Source organism: Dermacentor albipictus, chromosome 4, assembly GCF_038994185.2.
Source record: "Dermacentor albipictus isolate Rhodes 1998 colony chromosome 4, USDA_Dalb.pri_finalv2, whole genome shotgun sequence".
NCBI classification, from domain to species: domain Eukaryota; kingdom Metazoa; phylum Arthropoda; class Arachnida; order Ixodida; family Ixodidae; genus Dermacentor; species Dermacentor albipictus.
This window is the reverse complement of record NC_091824.1, coordinates 172,063,920-172,087,675: the sequence shown is the minus strand read 5'-3', so window position 1 is coordinate 172,087,675 and position 23,756 is coordinate 172,063,920. Positions and strand designations below refer to the sequence as shown.

General features: G+C 43.7%; 2 protein-coding genes across 2 annotated transcripts in view; one reads left to right on the top strand and one right to left on the bottom strand.

Moving 5' to 3' along the window:
• Positions 1-23,756, top strand: part of bru3 (bruno 3) — a 1,518,741-nt gene that overhangs the window by 991,497 nt on the left and 503,488 nt on the right. The window lies entirely within an intron of this gene.
• LOC135913985 (uncharacterized) overlaps positions 1-23,756 on the bottom strand; it is a 62,351-nt gene that overhangs the window by 8,954 nt on the left and 29,641 nt on the right. The window contains exons 3-11 of the mRNA XM_065446685.2: positions 23,248-23,266; positions 22,526-22,635; positions 21,239-21,307; positions 14,614-14,643; positions 13,967-14,014; positions 13,496-13,561; positions 10,184-10,285; positions 9,279-9,326; positions 1,974-2,006 (exon numbers count right to left, since the gene is read on the bottom strand). Of these exons, the coding sequence (XP_065302757.2) occupies positions 1,974-2,006; positions 9,279-9,326; positions 10,184-10,285; positions 13,496-13,561; positions 13,967-14,014; positions 14,614-14,643; positions 21,239-21,307; positions 22,526-22,635; positions 23,248-23,266 (525 nt within the window). The remainder of the gene's footprint in view (positions 1-1,973; positions 2,007-9,278; positions 9,327-10,183; positions 10,286-13,495; positions 13,562-13,966; positions 14,015-14,613; positions 14,644-21,238; positions 21,308-22,525; positions 22,636-23,247; positions 23,267-23,756) is intronic.

Genomic DNA, 23,756 nt, shown 5'->3' with positions numbered 1-23,756 from the left:
AACTTATAAAACGTAGCATTGTTAGCTCATGTTTCAAAAATGCATTAAGAAACTCCTAATAACATAATATGATAGACAGCTTTCGTGAGCAGTCTGAACGGCTAACTTCGGCAGGCTACCCATATCTCGTACAAGTCTCTGTTGTAGAAGGCCTACGCAGCTATTCATCCGTGGTAAATGAAAAACCAGATGGAGCAACTAGGGTTAGACAAAAAATTGCGGTAATCCTATACATGCATAAAATCGCGCACAATCTGAAAAAGGTCTATCAGCATGTTAACATCAAAGTTGTCTTCTCTGCCCCTGAAAAATTAGGCAACCTGTGCAGAATAACCGTCCCAACATCTCGGCCCCAACGAGGGTCTCTTATCACACACGAGAATAAATTCATGGGCTGCACAAACAACGTGGTATATCGGGTCCCCCTGTTCTGTGGTAAATATTACATCAGACAGGCGGGCCGCTGCGTTATTAAAAGACTGAAAGAGGACAGTACAACGTTGACCGCGCTAAACCGGGTTTACTTTCTGCCTACTGCTGCATGTGTGGATGTAAGCCAAGATACAAAACATGTAAAACACAGCGATCGTGCCGCGCGCGGAATAATCGGAGCGGCAAAATTTCTGTTTAAAAGATGGGTACGTCAGCAGCCATCTCTATCGCGCTAACTGACAAGGAGGTCAGATACCTTGGGCTATCGTTGCCACGTTGAATTTTGTACGGCTTTGTCGTGGCGTTCTGCGAATGGTCAGTGTGCTTGTATGCGGCTGTAAAACTTGCTATACTTTCTGGTAAAGGAAATAAACTGTTGGAAGTTAGGGCTCTGTTTCCTCTTCTGTCCCCTCTGCTGTCATTGCGCTGTTATTCAAACATTAAAGCATTGATATACTCGTGGCTTCCACGAGTCTTACTCCCTGTACAAACATTAAGGTCACGTCTTCTCTTCTTTGCCACAGCGGTCACTGTGCGCTCGCCCCACCCCGCGCCTTAAGCAACGCTCTTATTTTCCCACGCAACATGGTTCGAGTAGAGATTCTACTAGAGCTGTGGGAAGTGTCATGCAAAAATGTTTTTTCCCTGTGATTATAATATTAGTTGTTCAAAAAATGTTTCCCCATATTACGGGCCTTACCGTACTCTATTCTGCCTACACTAACAGAGAGCAAGAGAGAAAACCCTATATTGAAAAGTGGAGATTTTCGCCGGCGTATAGACATCGCTGACACGTTGCTCTGCGTGGGGAAGTATCGTAAGAAGCCAACAAACGCTGACACCAAGGACAACGTAGGGGAGATTACTTGTGCTTACTAGAGAAAATAAAGAAACGATAAATTAATGGAAACGAAAGCGGATTAAAAAATAACTTGCCGCAGGTGGGGAACGATCCCACAACAATCCGAAGTCTATCCGTGATCTGCGCTGCGATATCCAGTTGTTCCATTCTGAACAAAATTTATATTACTATAATCTCTTCTGGGTCACAAAATCAGTGCACTTTTGCAAATTCTCCAGTAAGGTTACCTTTCTTCCCATCATTCATTCCCATCATTCTTCAAAAATTTCATTCCCCTCGACAGTTAGTTCTCATACAACAATTGTTTTAAACGTCCGAACGGTTTTTATTGTGATCAGCGACGTTTTAAAAATTTATTTGGCTTTCCTAATTAAGCTATTTTTCTCCCTAATATTAAGTAATTCTGTTCCTGAATAGTTTCATTGACATATGATTCATAGTTCTGTTGCAATCAATGCGCACACTGTTTTTTTTTTTTCTCGCGTACCCATTTCTTTTTCTTTCTTTTTTCGGGGGGAAGGGAAAGGGGACGTGCAGAAAAGACGTGAGAAGTGATTCTAATAACAGTAAAATTTCTTCTGCAAACCACATGCATACTTCTGTTCTGTGGTATGCTATAGCGGTGTGTTTCGGCGTGACATTTCTCACAAACTGCTTATACCATTACTCCTGTACTTACGCCCTTTCTGGTTCCTCTCATCATCAGCTTTACCTGCAATAAAAAGCCAGTATTACGTTTTGAATCGTATTTAAAAAACAGTCAAATCTGATCATCGTCGTGTGACATGGTATGAAGCAAACCGAAAGGCAACAGACACTTTGTGTTTTATTACACATTGTGTCTGAAGTATGGGGTAAAATTCGGCACAATGTCTTTCAGCGCACATACCTACCTGAGCCTTCATGTGAAGTGCTTTGTTTTTCTAATCAAGCTGAAAAGTTGCCCTTATGTTTTCTTTGTTACCGTTTAGGTCTTCCCTGATATACAAGAACTGTTGGGGATAGGTTTGCTTCATCTTTACAGGTGTTCACTTTAAGAGAGTTCAATACTTTTCGATGAAAAGAAAACTTAAACTGCAGTGGCTGAAACATTAAATTGCACACTTCGTTTGAGGGAATCTTCACAAATGCCGGCGTTTTAGGTGACGTTGGCCGTGCTCATAATACTGCCCATTGCCATTTGTGTTGCAGGCACTTGCACATTTTCGTCCAATCTTGATATGTTAGGAGAAAATAATGTGGTCACTTAATCTAATCGTGGCGTAACGGGATCAAGGCAACAGAATGTAGCCAATTGGTTGGCAACATTTGGCAACAGAATGGCAACAGAATGTAGCCAAAAATCCTTAACGAACTATATAAAGACGAAAGAGACAAATGACAAGCTGCACCAAGTTATGGACCCTTACGCGTATGACGTAAAACCAAGAATAATATCTAAATTCACAATGAGCTGTTTTTATGCTGCGATAACAATCATACGGACGCTCCAGACGCGGCCGTCATTGGCGCCGCCGTTGTCGGACTACACCGATATCGACGGCGCATGCGCCGCTCGCGTACGCAGGTTTGGTGCGTCGACGCGGCTGCAAAAGGGAGACGTGGACGCTCGGCTCGGCTCGGTGCCTTGGGCTGCCTCGCGAGCGCGAATCGTGCCCGTGCACACTCCGGAGGCCCTGCTGCGTTGCCGCGGGCGTGCAACGGTCTAAGCCGAAGGGACGGTTGGCATCAGGCATCGAATGCTTCACTGGGCGCTGACAAACCCCGTCGGTCTTACCTTTCCCAGCACCGAGATGCTTCCGATGCCGTTGGCGGCGTGCTCGTCATCATGCCAGCGTAGGATGGCGCGATAGCAGGCACCCTATCGGGGCACCCTAGCCGAGCGTCTTGAGACGCCGACCATAGCGCTGTGCTCACTTGCCTTCCGGGATGCGTCGCTCAAAGATGTCGCCCCCGCGTATATTTAGAAACCCGTCCAATAAGTTCAAACGCAGCGCTAGATCTTGCTATCGCTGCCCATGCTCTGCCTTTCGGGTGAAACTGCCAACTTTTTAATGTTTTTTAAGTGTTAGCTGAATTCAGTTTGCTGAATGGAAGTCACTCCTTGGACGCAATGAAAGATTTGCGCAAGCATATGTGTCGTGTTAAAACACTTGAGATTATGCTTAACCAGAAATGGATGCGATTGTTAGAAGGGTTTTCTTTTTGGTTATTTGGTGTCGCACAGTGACGGACCACTAACTCAATAAGCGCTTGTTTGGTTATAACTTTCGTTCTTGGAATATATAAGGAAACGTGTCCAAAATATGTTTTCATGTTTCAAAAGTTGGGGTTTCTTTTGTGTTCATAAATATATACTATACTACTGCCGCGTGATTGAGGTTCATCCGAATGCCACGTGGGCACGGTACTGTGCATACGTGGCCCCTATAGTTCTGGCGTGGGCAAGCCGCTTGCGTCCCCTAATCTAAAGCTCTCTATTAACGGCTGCCACACACAGGTGGAACCCTTCTATTCTGCGCTGAGAAACCCTGTGGCTTCCTGTGACATATCTCGATGTCGGAAAAATTGACAGCCATATAAAGGGACTGACGACTGGCCAGAAAATGGTTAAAGACGTTGATGGAAATGAAAGGACCATGATTTATAGTGATAGAATCCGTCATGCTCTTCGCGATTCAAGTAGGAATTATAATTTTAAGCTGACAAAGAAATTCTCAGAAACCATTAAGTGGCGAGGTCTGGCGATGAAATCTTGGTATTTCGGATGTCGTCCATGATATTACCGCACGTAAGTCGGCTGTTAATAAGTACAACATAATTATTCCTTAATCTTGCAGTTCCTATATTATTCGACACTTTCGCTTTATTCTATGCTTCGGAAATAAAAAACCCACACGTGGCAACGGCAACACACTGAACTGGTTATCACGTGTAAGTGCGTCGTATTGTTTTCTATCCGATTGGTTTCATTTTGACTGGTTAAACATCAAAACAGTTGGACACGAAACCACGAAAACACGTAGCTATTATCGCAAAAATACTTTAACACTTCGGAAAATATGTTTATCCAGTCGATGTTCCCGTGATTCAAACTAATACTTACTCATAGTTACGGCCGCACTTGTTGTCTACCTACCACTAATGCTGGCGCGCAATCGCTATCGCGGCTCACCTACCACCGTTTTCAAAATCCTTCCAGTGAATGACTACATCCTCAGTGCATTTTGAAAAATTCTGGTAAAAAGTGTTCTATGGCGTTTTCCGCGTTGCCACTTCATGAGCAGACACTTTGGCCGGTAAGCTTTCCATTGCATTAAAAAACATAGGTGCCATGAAAATTGCTTGCCAGTCCCTTTCAGTATCCTTACGTGATTTGAATGCGAAAGAATTGACTTCTCTAATTGGTTACATCCATGATGCGTGACTTCATAACATATCGCGTGTCCTTCACAACCCTCTATACCTTAATCCATCTTGCTCTAATTTGTACCAAACTTAATCCACTTTAATCCAATTCACCTTAATTCCCCTTGTTCTAATTTGTACTATCCTTAATTCACCTTATACCGGGTTAATCAACGTTGCTCTAATTTGTACCAACCTTAATCATCCTTAATATAATTTAGCCCACTTTAATCCTGTGCTGAAATGTGTACATAACCTTAATCCACACTAATCCATTTTAATCTATCTTAATCCACTTTTATACACCTTAATCCAATTTGACATGCCTTCATTCATTTTCATCATATTCATCATCAGCCTGGTTACGCCCACTGCAAGGCAAAGGATTCTCCCACACTTCTTCAACTACCCCGGTCATGTACTAATTGTGGCCATGCTGTCCCTCCAAACTTCTTAATCTCATCCTAATCTTATCTTATCCTAATCTTAATCTTCTTAACCTTCTGCCGCCCCCTGCTACACTTCCCTTCCCTTGGAATCCAGTCCGTAACCCTTAATGACCATCGGTTATCTTCCCTCCTCATTACATGTCCTGCACATGCCCATTTCCTTTTCTTGATTCCAACTAAGATGTCATTAACTCGGATTTGTTCCCTCACCCAATCTGCTCTTTTCTCATCCCTTAACGTTGCACCCATCATTCTTTTTTTCCTAGCTCCTTGCGTCGTCCTCAATTTAAGTAGAACGCGTTTTTTTAATGCTTTAGTTTTCTGCAGATTAATTTTTAGACCCACCTTTCTGCTTTGCCTCTCCAGGTCAGTGAGCATACATTGCAATTCGTACCCCGAGTTACTAAACAAGGCAATATCACCAGCTAATCGCAAGTTACTAAGATATTTTTCATTACCTATTATCCCTAATTCTCCCCCTTCCACGTCTCAGAATACCTCCTGTAAGCACGCTGTGAATAGCATTAGCGAGATCGTATCTTCCTGCCTGACGCCTTTTTTAAAAATGATTTTGTTGCTTTCTTTATGGAGGACTACGGTGGCTGTGGAGCCGCGTTAGATATCTTTCAGTATTTTTACATGCGGCTCGTCTACACCCTGATTCCGTAATGCCTCCATGACTGCTGAGGTTTCGACTGAATCAAACTCTTTCTCATAATCAATGAAAGCTATATATAAGGGTTGGTTATATTCCGCACATTTCTCTATCACCTGATTGATAGTGTGAATATGGGCTATTGTTGAGTATCCTTTACGGAATCGGGCCTGGTCCTTTGGTTGACAGAAGTCGAAGGTGTTCCTGATTCTAATTGCGATTATCTTAGTAAATACTTTGTAGGCAACGGACAGTAAGCTGATCGGTCTATAATTTTTCAAGTCATTGGCGTCCCATTTCTAACGGATTAGGACTATTTTAGCGTCCTTCCAAGATTCCGGTACGCTCGAGGTCATGAGACATTGCGTATACAGGGTGGCCAGTTTTTCTAGAACAATCTGCCCACCATCCTTCAACAAATCTGCTGTTACCTGATCCTCCCCAGCTGCCTCCCCCTTTGCATAGCTCCCAAGGTGTTATTTACTTCTTCCGTTACTTGTGAGATTTCAAATTCCTCTAGACTATTCTCTCTTCCATTATCTGCGTGGGTGCCACTGGTACTATATAAATCTCTATAGAACTCCACAGCCACTTGAACTATCTCATCTATATTAGTAATGATATTGCCGGTTTTGTGTCTTAACGCATACATCTGGTTCTTGCCTATTCCTAGTTTCTTCTTCACTGCTTTTAGGTTTCCTCCGTTCCTGAAAGCACGTTCAATTCTATCCGTATTATACTTCCTAATGTCAGCTGTCTTACGCTTGTTGATTAACTTGGAAAGTTCTGCGAGTTCTATTCTAGCTGTAGGGTTAGAGGCTCTCATACATTGGCGTTTCTTGATCAGATCTTTCGTCTCCTGTGATAGTTTACTGGTAACCTGCCTAACGGAGTTACCACCGACTTCTATTGCACACTCCTTAATGATGCCCATAAGATTGTCGTTCATTGCTTCAACACTAACGTCCTCTCCCCGAGTTAAACCCGAATACCTGTTCTGTAGCTTGATCCGGAATTCCTCTATATTCCCTCTTACCGCTAACTCATTGATCGGCTTCCTAAGTACCGGTTTCTTCTGTTCCCTCCTCAAGCCTAGGCTAATTCGAGTTCTTACCATCCTGTGGTCACTGCAGCGCACCTTGCCGAGCACGTCCACATCTTGTATGATGTCAGGGTTAGCGCAGAGTATGAGGTCTATTTCATTTCTTGTCTCGCCATTCGGGCTCCTCCACATCCACTTTTGTTTATCCCGCTTCCGGAAGAAGGTATTCATTAACCGCAAATTATTCCGTTCTTCAAACCCTACTAATAACTCTCCTCTGCTATTCCTAGAGCCTATGCCATATTCCCCCACTGATTTGTCTCCAGCCTACTTCTTGCCTACCCTAACATTGAAGTCGCCCATCAGTATGGTGTATTTTGTTTGACTTTACCGATCGCCGATTCCACGTCTTCATAGAAGCTTTCGACTTCCTGGTCATCATGACTGGATGTAGGAGCGTAGACCTATACGACTTTCAGTTTGCATCTCTTGTTAGGTTTCACAACAAGACCTGCCACCCTCTCATTAATGCTATAGAATTCCTGTATGTTACCAGCTATATCCTTATTAATCAGGAATCCGACTCCTAGTTCTCGTCTCTCCGCTAAGCCCCGGTAGCACAGGACGTGCCCGCTTTTTAGCACTGTATATGCTTCTTTCGTCCTCTTAATTTCACTGAGCCCTATTGTATGCCATTTACTTCCCTCTAATCCCTCTAATAGCGCTGCTAGACTAGACTCACTAGATAACGTTCTTGTGTTAAACGTTCCCAGGTTCAGATTCCAGTTGCGGCCTGTGATCGTTCACTTTACTTGACATTAATTCACTTTTCTTCATGTTAAGTCCCCTTACTCTAACTTGTCCTACCTATAATCCTGTATTTCTACTGACGTCATAAAAGACGCTGATCACGTCTCTGATGATGATGATCTCTGGTACCACTCGTTGCCTACAAGGCCGGCTTTTCTGCCTCATGGGACATATAATGCTTTCACATTATGATGGCGTGGTACCTTCAAATACCGGCTCGCACCAGCCAGCCGGTAAGTGGGAATGTGGAAAAGCCTTCAGAAAACTTTGTGTTCTAATCTGATATTAAGGCAATGGCCAGTTTGGCTGACGTGAAAAAGGACGCAAGAAAATCGTGTAGAGTAAACGACGTTTCTTGGCAAGGTACAGACTTCCACCGGTGTTTTATGCTGCCCGTTTCAGAGCTTGCACGTCGCTTGTAAAGGGGGTGTTTCTGTATTGCATGAGAAATGGTGCTAAGCTTCCTGTTTGCAAGAAAACGCTACATTCATGTCACACGTTGATGCCACCTTCTTTAATCTGTATGAGATGCAGTGAAAATATGGTATTAGTGCAGCGTTCTGCGATGCGCCATTTTTCAATTTTTTTATAACTGTTTGTTCTTTTAACTGCTCCATTGCGATAGGAATCAAAAGGACATTCCAGGCGCATTTCTGCCGTCGACGTCGGTGTCGCCGTGAGCTTCCTGTTATAAAGTCCAAGGGTGATAAAATCGTCGCCGCGCGCTGTATGCTGTATGTGGGAGTGAAAGCTTGCGAGGGTGCGCGAGCGAGGAAAGCCGGGCGTTAACGCGCCCTCTTCTGCAGAGCGCGAGACATGAGGATGAGGCGAGGGAGAGAGGGGTGGAGAGGAATGCTTCATCGGCTGCTGCTGCTTAAGGCGCGGCCGTGCGGGTGCCGTATTTTGAAAGCGATCTGTGACGTGGCCTCAGCTTCAAACCGATCTGCGATGTTTGTAGAGTGCGCGTAGTGCCGATATCTTCGTATGCGCTGTGCTTTCGATGTTTTGTTGAAACGAGAGATGCACGAAAGTCAATTCGCTCGCTGGTGCTGCCGTGACTCCAGCGTTTTGACAGCGAGTTTCCTCGGTCATCGAGCGAGATGCGTTCGTGTTCACCTGTGCACGCGTGACACCGTGCTTGTTCAATCAATTTGTTAGCGAATGTTAACAAGCTTATACGGCCGACAAAACCACTATCCTTACTCTGTATAGCTATCTATTAATTTGCTATCACAATCAGCGCTTCGCCTTTCGGGAGAAACTGCGTCTTTCTTTTTTAATTGCATCACATGCCGTCGAAATGACCGTGCCTAATACCCAGCCTCTGTCAAATTACCTACTTGGTTTGTGACAGCCTCAGCCTGTTGCATTTGGTGAGGGCAGCTTCTGGTTAGTGCAGTTCAACAAAGGAAGCTATTGATATATATATATATATATATATATATATATATATATATATATATATATATATATATATATATATATATATATATATATATATAATTTTTTTTCTGCAATTTCCTCTCTTGCGCTATCTCTAACCATCGCTTTTGAACAACTTTCCCAATTCCCTTCTGTTCTACAACTGAGAGCCGCAATATGTCTGTGCTATATACTTACTTTCTTGTTCGTCATTTGGAGTCGCGATAGTTTTGACATCAGAAGCGCCTGCAGGAAGTTAAAGCAACAGATTAAAAGACAATAACTTTTGTGCAATAGTTTCTGATTTTGTGATTGTTGTTGTTTTCTCTCAATTTACCAGAAGTGTATGCCAATGAATTTGCGTGATCAGTCTTCTGTGGATGACACACTTTCCCGATATGCCAATTCTGTGAAAACCATCAGCACAAAAAAAAAAACAATTTTGTGTGTCTAAAGCATCAAATAGAAATATGAGGATGTAAAAGCTTGTAACAGTCCTCATGATAGAAGAAAAGTTAATCGCTAAAGTAACCTTCACCAAAAACGAAGATGTGGTTGTCATGTTTAAGAGTTGTCCATAAAATAAATACTAAAGGCTAATTAAGAGGGAGTATCTCTTTGAGATGCCTTCAATACTTCACAGCGTGGACACGTAATATAAAAGTATCTATGCTTTTGCTAAGCCCCGAAGGTGCCCGAAGAGTTAGGAACGTACTGACTATAAGGATTTCTCATAAAATGGTGGACGCAACTTTCACGTCCAGTGCTAAGTCTGTTCGTGTCCACTTCCTTTGCGGGCTTGTTCAAACACCACACGGAAACCTTTGTTTCAAGCAGAAAACCTGGAGTGGTCAGAGTTATACCGAAGACTTCCACTACAACGTCAGTCAATCAGAAATCATCGACGTGTTTTATAGGTAACTGCAGGTCTATAATCTGGCAATATTGTAACTCAGGCGGTCTATAAGCTGGCAATATTGTTACGCGTTCACTGCGTTACCTTTTCGCTGTGGCCGTATTTAGAGCAGGAAAGCAAGACGTAAATGCAGGTGGCAAGTTTCTGCGTCGCTCGGCTGCAGAGTGCTGCACCGTATAACGCCTACCCTGATCGCCGCCTTCTTCCTCTCCATCGTCACCATCGGCGTCTGCTTCCAACGGGGCATTCTGAGGGCCCAGCTTCTGGGTGTGGCTGCGTTTCTGGCCTCCTGCGACAGCGAGCGAAATTGGCGCTCAGCATGGTGCGTCTGGTGGCATCGACCTTGATGTTTCACGGCAAAATCACAAGAGGAAAGCCCCTTGCGAGGTTTTCCTCTTGTGAGGAAGTCCCGCCGTGGTTGCTCAGTGGCTATGGTGTTGGGCTGCTGGGCGCGGCGTCGCGGGCTTGAACCCCGGCCTCGGCGGCCTCATTTCGATGGTAGCGAAATGCGAAAAAACCCATGCACTTAGATTTAGGTGAACGTTAAGAACCCCAGGTGGTTTAAATTTCCGGATTCCCCCATTATGGCGTGCCTCCTAATCAGAAAGTGGTTTTGGCACGTAAAACCCCACAATTTAATTTTAAAACCTAATGCTGTTGTCCAATCCTGTTTCCATGTATAAATAAATATAATCACTTTCCAATGTGCAGGTGTACTGCGTTAGAGTTTTGCACGTAGCACTCACCATGAATATTTGGCCTGGTATACTAAACAGTATCTATTTCTAATAGTTAGAAAAGATCCCAATGATGTAAATAGACGCTAAAATCATTCATTGCCAAATGGAGAACTATACGAAAAGTCAACTTCAAAAAAGGCTCTCACCAGAGGGAAGCACATTAAACAAATGTACGTGCTAGCTAAAATTCCAATGCGGGCTAGCATGAGGATTCACGTTAATGTTAGCGCGAGATTTCCCTTTAGTGTATCTCAATATGAAACTCAGTGGGCCCTAAAGGCATTGATTCGGATGCTACGCAAGCAGAAATCGATTGTATGTCGCATACTTTCCTGGGCTATTTTTTCTGATTTGTGTCTCATTATTCCTATATCTTAATTTTCTTTGATTATTATTTCCGAAACTTCTGACCAACTCGTCATGTATAATATCTGAAACGCAGTTAATCGTGTATACTAATGGCATTTTGGCAGCTTTTGACCATTCCTCCGTCGCTGATTGTATATTCATTGATTTCACTAAAGGAATCGATACCGCATCTCATCCGCTTCTGCTTTTTAAACTTAGTTAGTTGAACATAAATTATGCCCTAGTAAAATGAATGTTTTTTGCGTGATCGCACTCAATATGTGACAACAAATGATCATAACTCTACTCTTTCATCAGCAATGTCAGGTGTTACTCGTGAATCTGTACAAGAACCTCTCCTCTTCCTAATCTATATTAATTATATTCCTGATCTCGTGACATCATCTATCACGCTGTTCGCAGACGACTGTGTTATGTGGTGCTATGTGCAGAGAAATTTCTAAACCATCTGATACTAATGTTCTTCAGAACGGCATTAGCAGCATTTCTGCATTAATATCGACATTTGGCTCATGAAACTTAATATATCCAAATGCAAGGCACAGTAAGTTACGCGAGTCCCTTCAAAGCTAACCCGCATCCATATGCTCTTAATGGCTCTCCCTTATCCTTTTTCTCTGTGTATACCTCGGCGTACACATCAGCAGTGACCGTTAATAGAAAATGCACATTGAACACATATCAAACAATGGTAATCGCATGCTTGGTTTCCTACGCCGTAATTTTTTCCTTGCTCCGGTTGCGGTAAAATTAATTTTTGTATAGAACGGTTGTTCGAACAAAGATGGAATATGCGTCTTCTGTATGGAACCCAAACATAACATCATTGAATAATACTTTGGTATTCGTTCGGAATCATTCAGCTCATTTTATTTTGACTAACAACTTTCGTATATCTAGTGTCATAATTATGAACAGAATCCTAGACCTTCCACATCTTTCCATGCGGCGTCATCTTTCTCGGCTCTTCACTTTCCACAAAATATGTTACGCAAACGATTCACTCAAACAAAGTCTCTTCACTGCTCCAAATTACGTGTCATCCCGCATTGATCATCGATTCAAAGTAGGCATTCCAAGTTGCAGAACTAACCAGTATTGTTATTCTTTCCTCCCCAAGGCGAGCTCAGACTGGAACCACATGCCCGCCTGCATCGTCTCCATTTCTGAAATCTGGCTTCTTCATCGTCATATTAAAGCTCTCCTTATTTTATTGATTTGTATAAATATTTACCACTCCTATCTCTAACGCATCAACTGCCCTAATGCTAAACGAGTAAATAAAAAATAAGTATAAGCGATACGTGAAAACCTACTAAAATTGCAAAGTAGATATCTCAGTACAAAATAGCTGTTGCGAGGGTTCGTGATACGAGACAATAATCCATATGTTTATTTAGTCTGCACAGTACGGCAAGAAACAGCGTTTATAAACCATAAACCATACAGCATTGAAATAAACAGCATTGAAATCGCATTGCTCAATGGGATTCGCCAGGCATACGTGTTAGGTCGCGCTTGAGATAGGGTCAAATGCATGTCGCATTTAGTAAGCAATGTAAGAGCGTCTGCGAAAAGCAAGGGAAGAAGTCTACTGCGTGTGTCATCTCAGCTGGCTCCATAAAGTACAGTTGGCTTCAACTGCACCTCTCAAATTCTTTGGGAAGAAGGCAGATTTACTCCCTGTAGCCTCCGGAGGTTTCAAGGGTGAAGCCTTACAGCTCCTGTTAGTTCAGTTTGGCAAAGTAGTTTAGCAAAGGTCTTGCACCTACCATGTTTGTTGCCCATTACAAGCAGTGCACCAGCAGAGTGCCTTGCCATCATAACCGTATTAGAAAGTGTATTGTTGGCTTTTATTTCGTGTATTCGTTTCATTGTAGCTTATTTTGTTGTTGTCGTTATTGTTTATTTTTTTTGTAAGGAAGTTTCATTATGACAGGTGGTAATTTTTCAAGCGATAGAGATAAGCAAAAACCCTGGAATTTTACTTTCTCTTCCCCGTAAAGATCTGTGGCAACCCAAAAATTGTTTTTTTATTATTATTATCGTAATCGGCGCATAGCTGAGGCCTTTTCTGTAGCAGTTCTTTGGCACGCATGACCGGTCGCTAACTCGCGTATCCACTTACCACACTACTCAATATTGCGGGTAAAATAATTTCTTCTAAAAGAATTAGTGGGAGGAGACCCGAAGCAAACATCCTCTATTAACTCCATATTCTATTCTAGTCATGCGTCGTATGAATACTCCCGCAAGCCGGACCATCCCCGTAACAGCGGTTAGGACACCTTCGTATGGAAAGAATTTGTCAGCTTTAGCTAGCCCGGTTTGTTGACTCTTGTTGGGTGCAATGAAGAAAGTGAACTACAAGCAAAACTACGCCAACTGACCTTTCTTGACCTTGTTTTTCTTCTTCTTGGCGGACCCCGCTGGAACAGACCTCTTCTTTTTCGAAGCTGCAAAGACGGATCATGCAAAGCGTATGTCGCTTCCACTCCTGGCGCTTGTCTACCAAAGGCTGTAAAGCTGCTGATTTTGTATTACTTCGTCGTTTGAAGTTACCTAAGTACATGCATGACACACTAAGCGTGTATCGCAATTTTTAAATTAAGACACTCGCTGTGAAAAGTGTGAGATCTACAATAAAGCATAGAAGTTGTGAAAGGATATTGCATACCAGATGAGTGTACATGAAGCAAACTTAAAAAGAAAAAAAAACGGAATAAAACATACGGCAGCGTTAGTTAGCCTAAGTCACTGCAAGCAGTAAATTGTTGGGCTAAAGACACTTCCCTACAATTTTTTTTTACACGCTAAGGCTCCAATCTTCTTTTTTATTTCCTCGACGAGGCTCAACTTACGGTTAGAACCTGGCGTCTTTGCCTTCTTAGTACTCATAAGTTCAGCGCCTAAAGGGAGGAAGTGTTCAGAGAAATTATACAATGATAAAAAGGAAAAAAAAAGACTGCTCCTCACTTGTACCGTGCATAATTTATGCCTTGATGAATGCGCGGATAGGATAAAATCAATCGCAGAATATACTGCATATTTTATTCAGTCTCAAAGTGCTCACTACATTTCCAGTGTGTACACATTAAGGTAAACAAAATTTTGCGTTGTGTTCATTTCTTCTCCTTATATCTGTTGCAAGGCGAGAGAATAAGTTGCTAACCTTTCTGAGTATAAAAAAACATACCTGGCTGTTGTGCTAACTAGCTTAACGGAACAAAATCAAACCCGTTACTAACACAGGTAAGACTTACAAACGTTTTCAGCTTTTTCTAATAGATGTGTTGGTAGAAACGGTGTATATAGGCTTACACTGACTAATCTGTCGTGAGCGCAGTATAAGTTATTTTTACGTATTTACTCGCATTCAACAAGTGTCAGGGCTCACACTTGCTCACTGGTAAAACAGTTTCACAAAGTCACATTCATATGATACTCTCCTTATAATTTCTGACAGTGATATTTGTCTTAAAGATTCAATAACGTCAATATTTCGTACCTGCGACGGTAACTGGAGCATCGTCTTCCGCTGAAATTGATAAAAGAGGACATGAAAAGGGAATTACCAATTTTAGATGGAACAAAATACTGTGTTCTCGGACCGTCTGCTTTTTTTTTTCTTCTTAGTGCGGATATCGGTAGGTTATCTCGTTTCCTATTTTCACTGTATCATATTACGCAAATGAATTTGTGTTTGCAGGAAGTAAAAAAGACCGAATGTTCAGTCGGTTTGATAAAGCAATAAAGTGGTCAAGTGAATAAGTTTAGTATTGTGTAAATTTTCGAAAAACTGTCGCTGAGTGCTCCCTGCAAAACGAGCCAGAAATCATGCCAACGATGAGAAGGCTTGAAAACAGCAAACGAAGGTTCATAAGAACAAAATAAAACTGCAATGTACAGGTGCCTGCACAATCGCAAAGTCATCTGCTGTAAGTAACATTTACACTGAAAAGGCAAAAATGTGCTGTCATGACGTTGGATTAGAAGAAAAACTATACAGTATCGACATACCCTTGTGCATTAAATTAGCATCACTTCGCTTATGTGGTGAATTTTTTATAGGATTTTACGTGCCAAAACCACTATCTGATTATGAGGCACGCCGTAGTGGGGACTTCGGAATAATTTGGACCGCATGGGGTTCTTTGACATGCACCTAAATCTAAGTACACGGGTGTTTTCCGATTTCGCCCCTATGGAAACGCGGCCGCCGTAGCCGGGATTCGATCGCGCGACATTTTGCGTAGCAGCCCAACGCCATAGCCACCAAACAACTACGGCGGGTGCTTATATAGCGCATGATAATCCTTAAATTGTCCCTTAATAACTCGTCTAATGTAACCATAAATTATTATTTCGGAAAGAGAGCGGCTTAGCAATGTGAATAAACTAATTGCTGATTTTTAGAGTGAAGTAACTGTATATAGCTTCAAGCCCATGAAATCAAATTTTTAGAACGATGTAACCTCATAAAGTACAAGGAACTATGAATAAATGGTCAAACGAACCACCAGAATCTAAAGCTGGGCTAGCCGTCATGATGGTGATCGTCTGACCGCTCGTTGTTCCCTGCACTTTGTCGTGTTACATAATTTTGCTATCTCTACAATTTCTACCTATAACTACTTTTTCTATTGCGCTTCAGCTTCCTAACTTCTTTCTGTGCTACTGTGATCCAAGCGGGCAGCCTCATTACCTCAAAGTGTCAGTTAAGTAATAAGTAGGCACTGTGCGACGCCAGGCACGATAAGAGCTTCTATGGTGTGACAGAAAAGGCCTAACTTATAGAGCCATGCACGTTTTCTTCTTACTTGAGTGATTGCTTGGCGAGCGTGCACCTAGACTGCTGGCTTAGCATTTACAGCTAGCGCGGCATGAGTAACTTCTCCTGCACTCCATTGGCGTGGTGATAGCGTTTGCCATCGCTTAAAGCTTCCCATTTTCTGCCTGTACTTGTAAGCCCTATTCTGTTTTGTTTCTGCATGACAGCAAAAGTCCCAATTCAACATCCGCCCGCTGGCGGCAGCGACTGATTACCGACGTCACGAGCTTTACGATTTCGGGTTTCGCGGTCACACCAATATCGGCCCTCCATTTTCTGAGATGGACGACGTGAAACCTCTGGGCGATCAATACCTATCAATGCCTATGACAGGCGATCAATGCCTGTCAGCGCCTACACGCTGCGTCGGTGAGGGAGAGATACAAGCTTGAAAGATAGGAACATGCTACTCCAGGTTCCGCATGGTCATTATGATATCCACAGTGATAAACACTTAAAACACGCACACGCACACGCATGCGCGCGCACACGCACGCAAACACACACACGCACACACACACACACACACACACACACACACACACACACACACACACACACACACACACACACACACACACACACACACACACGCGCACGCACGCACACACACACACGCACACACACACACACACGCACACACACACACACACACACACGCACACACACACACACTCTGACGGACGGATGGACGGATGGCCCTTTACAAAGTCCCGTTCAGGCTCGTGGCCAGCAAAAACGTCAGCAGCGCTTTCGTGGCGCGTAACGTGGTGCTTCGCCATGGGTCGAGAATGCGCAGACCGAGTTTCTCGTGTAGCAAAATGCGATGTGCATTCAGGATACTGCAAAAATGTGAAAGCAGATACGAATAAAGCAAAGATCATTTTCAAGTGCATTATGCGTTTCTGTAGCATGGTGCGCCTCTCCAATAGGCATCTTCTGCGTACATCCACCACAAATAAACAACGTTGTGTGGGCTACAAACTAGAGTCAGCAAACGAAGCAGTTAATTTTAGACCTGGCTGCATTTCAGGGTCGAATCTTCATTAGCTTCTGCTGACGGCCGCCGTAGCCTTGTGATGGTTCATTTTAAGAGGAAGAACAAATCGCGAGCAGGTGTTCGCTGCTTCCAACGATGTGACCTCAGTTACTGGCAGGCTGACGATTTCTGTAGATTTCACAGTACTGTACGGATTCCGTGCAGCAGCGCAGGACGGCGGCCTAACGAGAACGTGTCCAAAGCAGCACCCATTGTTGGCTAAGTGGTTTAGCCTGCTGGTAGACTACATGATACGACGCACACCTCTGTTATTATTTTATTTGTTTTTTCGCAAGAAAGCACTTATCGGCACCATGTTTGGCCTTACGCGAGGCGACTGCTAGTACTCGTAAACACATATCTGGCTTTGATTTGCCTGCAGGCAGCAAAGGCTGCAGATTTCCGTCACGCGGCCGCCGAGTCCTGCCTGCTTTCGCGTGCACACGCTCAGATTGGGAGACGATTCGTACGGTTCCAGCTATGTCGGTGAAACAGAACGACAGGTTTAGGGATGTTCTATTTCTATTTTTCTAAGAAAAAGACTAGAAAAAATATTGCAAAGCTAATCCCCTGCCTTGCCAAATTAGACTTTACTTCACCATCTGTTCCCACTGCTCGGCAAGTTCGTCCGTTATTGCATTGTAATAGCCGAAGCGGCCTAATGAAGACTGTCACGCCATGCCTTCCCCAAACGTATTCGTAATTTAAGTTAAACTGGCGATCAGGTCAGCGAAGACTAAAGGGATTTTCCCTAGGCGCAGCTTCCTCGCTTTCCATCTAAATAGCTCCAATCTGCTTCTTCGATTACAGTAGTCTCCTAGGGAAAGCGAACCTACCACTGGCTGATTAATGTCACCGTGTCTCTCCAGTTAGACTGCTCTTTGCGACTGCATTAGCTTCGCCGCGAGGCAGCCATATTAAAGTGACAGCAAGAGGATTAGTGGGCTGCACTTAACTCTCCCTGATGTCCATAGGTTAGACTCGGACGACGTTAAGTAATGGCGCTTTCATGTTGTAAGCACTGAGTGCTGTGTAATCAAATTCAAATTTATTCCAAATAATAAAAATTTTTGCGTATAAAGAAGGAGGTTTCAAGGTTGGATAATCGTGGGTGGCACCTCTTATGCTAGTAAAGTGAGTAACTTGCAGGTGATAAAACAATGCTAAGAAAACAGAGGCCAGATTCATCATCATCATCATCAGCCTGGTTACGCCCACTGCAGGGCAAAGGCCTCTCCCATAGTTCTCCAACAACCCCGGTCATGTACTAATTGTGGCCATGCCGTCCCTGCAAACTTCTTAATCTCATCCGCCCACCTAACTTTCTGCCGCCCCCTGCTACGCTTCCCTTCCCTTGGAATCCAGTCCGTAACCCTTAATGACCATCGGTTATCTTCCCTCCTCATTACATATCCTGCCCATGCCCATTTCTTTTTCTTGATTTCAACTAAGATTTCATTAACTCGCGTTTGTTCCCTCACCCAATCTGCTCTTTTCTTATCCCTTAACGTTACACCTATCATTCTTCTTTCCATAGCTCGTTGCGTCGTCCTCAATTTTAGTAGAACCCTTTTCGTAAGCCTCCAGGTTTCTGCCCCGTAGGTGAGTACTGGTAAGACACAGCTATTATATACTTTTCTCTTGAGGGATAATGGCAACCTGCTGTTCATGATTTGGGAATGCCTGCCAAACACACCCCAGGCCACTCTTATTCTTCTGATTATTTCCGTCTCATGATCCGGATCCGCCGTCACTATCGGCCCTAAGTAGATGTATTCCTTTACGACTTCCAGTGCCTCGCTGCCTATTGTAAATTGCTGTTCTCTTCCGAGACTGTTAAACATTACGTTAGTTTTCTGCAGATTAATTTTTAGACCCACTCTTCTGCTTTGCCTCTCGAGGTCAGTGAGCATGCATTGCAATTGGTCCCCTGAGTTACTAAGCAAGGCAATATCATCAGCGAATCGCAAGTTACTAAGGTATTCTCCATGAACTTTTATCCCCATTTCTTCCCAATCCAGGTCTTTATGGAGGACTACGGTGGCTGTGGAGCCGCTATAGATATCTTTCAGTATTTTTACATATGGCTCGTCTACACCCTGATTCCGTAATGCCTGCATGACTGCTGAGGTTTCGACAGAATCAAATGCTTTCTCGTAATCAATGAAAGCTATATATAAGGGTTGGTTATATTCCGCACATTTCTCTATAACCTGATTGATAGTGTGAATATGGTCTATTGTTGAGTAACCTTTACGGAATCCTGCCTGGTCCTTTGGTTGACAGAAGTCTAAGGTGTTTCTGATTCTATTTGCGATTACCTTAGTAAATACTTTGTAGGCAACAGACAGCAAGCTTATCGGTCTATAATTTTTCAAGTCTTTGGCGTCCCCTTTCTTATGGATTAGGATTATGTTAGCGTTTTTCCAAGATTCCGGTACGCTCGATGTCATGAGGAATTGCGTATACAGGGTGGCCAGTTTGTGTAGAACAATCTGCCCACCATCCTTCAACAAATCTGCTGTTACCTGAACCTCCCCAGCTGCCTTCCCCCTTTGCATATCTCCCAAGGGTTTCTTTACTTCTTCCGGCGTTACCCGTGGGATTTCGAATTCGTCTAGACTATTTTCTCTTCCATTATCGTCGTGGGTGCCGCTCGTACTGTATAAATATCTATAGAACTCCTCAGCCACTTGAACTATCTGATCCATATTAGTAATGATATTGCCGCCTTTGTCTCTTAACGCATACATCTGATTCTTGCCAATTCCCAGTTTCTTCTTCACTGTTTTTAGGCTTCCTCCGTTCCTGAGAGCATGTTCAATTCTATCCATATTATACTTCCTTATGTCAGCTGTCTTACGCTTGTTGATTAACTTCGAAAGTTCTGCCAGTTCTATTCTAGCTGTAGGGTTAGAGGCTTTCATACATTGCCGTTTCTTGATCAGATCTTTCGTCTCCTGCGATAGCTTACTGGTTTCCTGTCCAACGGCGTTACCACCGACTTCTATTGCGCACTCCTTAATGATGCCCATGAGATTGTCGTTCATTGCTTCAACACTAAGGTCCTCTTCCTGAGTTAAAGCCGAATACCTGTTCTGTAGCTTGATCCGGAATTCCTCTAGTTTCCCTCTTACCGCTAACTCATTGATCGGCTTCTTATGTACCAGTTTCTTCCGTTCCCTCCTCAAGTCGAGGCTAATTCGAGTTCTTACCCTCCTGTGGTCACTGCATCGCACCTTGCCGAGCACGTCCACATCTTGTATGATGCCAGGGTTAGCGCAGAGTATGAAGTCTATTTCATTTCTAGTCTCGCCGTTCGGGCTCCTCCACGTCCACTTTCGGCTATCCCGCTTGCGGAAGAAGGTATTCATTATCCTCATATTATTCTGTTCCGCAAACTCTACTAATAACTCTCCCCTGATATTCCTAGTGCCTATGCCATATTCCCCCACGGCCTTGTCTCCAGCCTGCTTCTTGCCTACCTTGTCATTAAAGTCGCCCATTAGTATAGTGTATTTAGTTTTCACTCTAGCCATCGCCGATTCCACATCTTCATAGAAGCTTTCGACTTCCTGGTCATCATGACTGGATGTAGGGGCGTAGGCCTGTACAATCTTCATTTTGTACCTCTTATTAAGTTTCACAACAAGACCTGCCACCCTCTCGTTAATGCTATAGAATTCCTGTATGTTACCAGCTATATTCTTATTAATCGGGAATGCGACGCCTAGTTCTCTTCTCTCCGCTATGCCCCGGTAGCACAGGACGTGCCCGCTTTTTAGCACTTCGTATATGCTTCTTTTGGCCTCCTGACTTCACTGAGCCCTATGATATCCCATTTACTGCCCTCTAATTCCTCCAATAGCACTGCTAGACTCGCCTCACTAGATAACGTTCTAGCGTTACCAGATTACAAGAACTGAATAAATAGAAGCATCAAAGCATGACAGTTTAACTAACCAAGACAAGAAAAAGTCGTCAGGTTAGACCTGATAACCTACGATTCTAAAATTTCTTGAAATTCCCAAGAAAGCTACAGATTTAATATGCGAGTTCAATAGCAGCGCGCAGGTCTCGATTAGATGAACAGCACTTATTCTTCAGCGACGTCTTCCCGTGGTACTGATGAAAAAAAAAATTAGTATAGCCGATTTTTTTAAATTCTTTTTTCCCCCCTGACCTCCCCCGTCCCGGCCCTTTACGGTAATGCCTACAGGCGCTATGGGAACTGCGATAAATAAATAAATAAAAGTACTTTACCTCCGACTCTAGCAGATGGGTTGGTGGCAGGTTTAGATGCTACGGGATGCTCAGCCTTGGCATCAGGACCTGAAAAAAAGAAGTTTGTTTAGCCACGTTTTGAAACACAGGTGTAAGTCTCGTTAATTTTATGGCTACAACGTATATGTGCGTATTTGGAAGCTGTGCCTCTGTAAAAAAAAAAAAAAATGAAGCTAGCAGCAACCCGCCGCGGCGGCCACGTTTTGATAAGGGCGAAATGCAAAAACGCCCGTGTCCTGTACATCGGGGGCACGTTAAAGATCCGCTGGTGGTCAGCATTGATCCGCAGTCGACCACTACGGCGTGCCTCCTAATCAAATCGCGCTCTTGTCACGTAAGAACCGAAAATTCAAACTAAAAGGAACCCTCTCATGCCTAAACGACAGGTATAGAGCGTTGCAAGTAATTTTTTTTCCTGGGGGGAGGAGGAGTGGATACAGTGAAATTGACACATTGCTTCGAACAGTATTTCCTGGTCATATGTTTTGATCCGGAGACAGCGTGCGCAGAGCAAATACAAACTGTGCGGTTGTGCTGCGTAATAGAGCGACGAGTTTGAAACTAGCGTACGCCATCCCGCAAAAACGTTTATAGGGAGGGGCGCTGTGAGATGTTAACCTCAGTTTATTTCCGGAAATTTTCACACCGCGCTACCGTTCCCAAGAAAATATCCTACGTTGACAATGACTATGTTCTGAAGTGCGCGTTAAATCTGATGCATGATGCGAAAGAGCGATAGTATTATATGCATTATATCATACGTCTCCAGTATCTGTCAGCTTGACTGGGTTGGCCACAAATATACCAGAAACTTCATCGTTAATCTAGCCCTGTTCTGCGTTCCTGTCGGGTTACTGTGCCCATGTACAGGACAATAAAAACAGTAGTAACCAATAGACGCAACCAACGTATACAGGTAAATGGTGTGCAGCTATCAACAAATCACTGGTTCACTTCGAACTGTTCCACACTTACGACGCCTGAGAATGTGGTGGCGTCGGCTGCAAAGCCTCAAGCAGAACACATCCCCAAAGCACGCGTGCATGCGCACATGTGTCGACAAGGCGAGTTGTAGCGCAAGAACCCCAACGACGCAAGAAGTAACAGTGTACGCGCTTGACATGGCAAACCAACGAGCACGGGCGGCCATGTACTGACGTACGTACGCGTGCGCTCACACAAACTGATCGGCACAACCGCACCCATACATTCAGACACTCAAGCACGCGCACTAAGGACAGGAGCCAAGGCCGCCTCGAGATTCACCCTTGTAGAAGATGTAGCCGGCCATTCCCAGCACTGCGATGATCATGACCACTCCGACGAACATGAAGACCCCCTTGACTGTGGGAACGGGAAGCCGTCGCTTCTCCTTACTGCCGCAGAGAGCAAGATGAGGAAGTAAACAAAAGAAGGTCAGACACAGAAGAGATGCTCAGTCGTTCGTCACGTCTGCCTATGCGCACGTACCACGGGTCCCAGTGGCGATTTCAAGAAGCCTTAATGTTTCAAGAATAGAAAAAAAATAGCTGCCGCTGCTACTTTTTTTTCATTTCTTTTCTCAAGCACATTAATAACAGTGGTGCAATATTGGAAGCGTAGAATAGCAATATTTAGCAATTTCAATTAAATATCTTAATGCTCAGGCCGACGATAGAAATGCGCAAGGTCAGTTTTTGCGGACGATGAGAGTTGGAATGAACCTCATGGAGAACGTTCGAAGCGGATATTTCGAAGTGCTCCTGGGCTGCTCGTCGCTACAGTAACTGACCATGCCTTGACAACTGACTGGCTTCAACTTCAAATTGTGAACATGACACCAAGGGCTCAAACATGACGCCACTGTTTAGGGTTGTTGCAGAAAGTCAGGCCCTTCGCTACAAGAAGCCAATTTTTAAGCGAAATTCGGCATTCACAGCCCTACCTATCCAGTCTTCATACTTCAGGTCAATATTGTGTGATGTTTTTGATGAAGAGGTGTTGCTTACATTTCCGGTGATCCGCTTGCTGCCACAGAGAACATGAAAAAGAAGAGAGTCACCAAGATGGAGCGGAATAATATACTCGCAAATATGCGCTAGCTTTAAAATATTAGGGAATGAAGCAACTTTTCTCATGGTAGAAAGCTTCAACTTAGGATGGCTGTATTGTCAGACTATACTGCTTACAAAAGCTGCTTAGATGAAACTTCCACCCCAGCACCCACAACAATGCTCGTCAATTTCCTAGTCCTCACTGTACACACATGTCTCGTGGTCGCGCGTTGCTTCGAATGATTCAAAGCCACAACACCATGTCTGAATGCACCATTTTCCTATTATTTTGACGATATACAACACATAGGCGTTGCCTGCGTCGCTGCTGGACAAAGAACGCAGATTTCCTCGGTACTGAAGCGCTGCCATGGCCTGCAACTGTTATGACTAAACACAGCCGATGCTATGTTACATCGTGACAGTGACAGACAACGCTACCGTTCTATCCACTGCGACGCTTT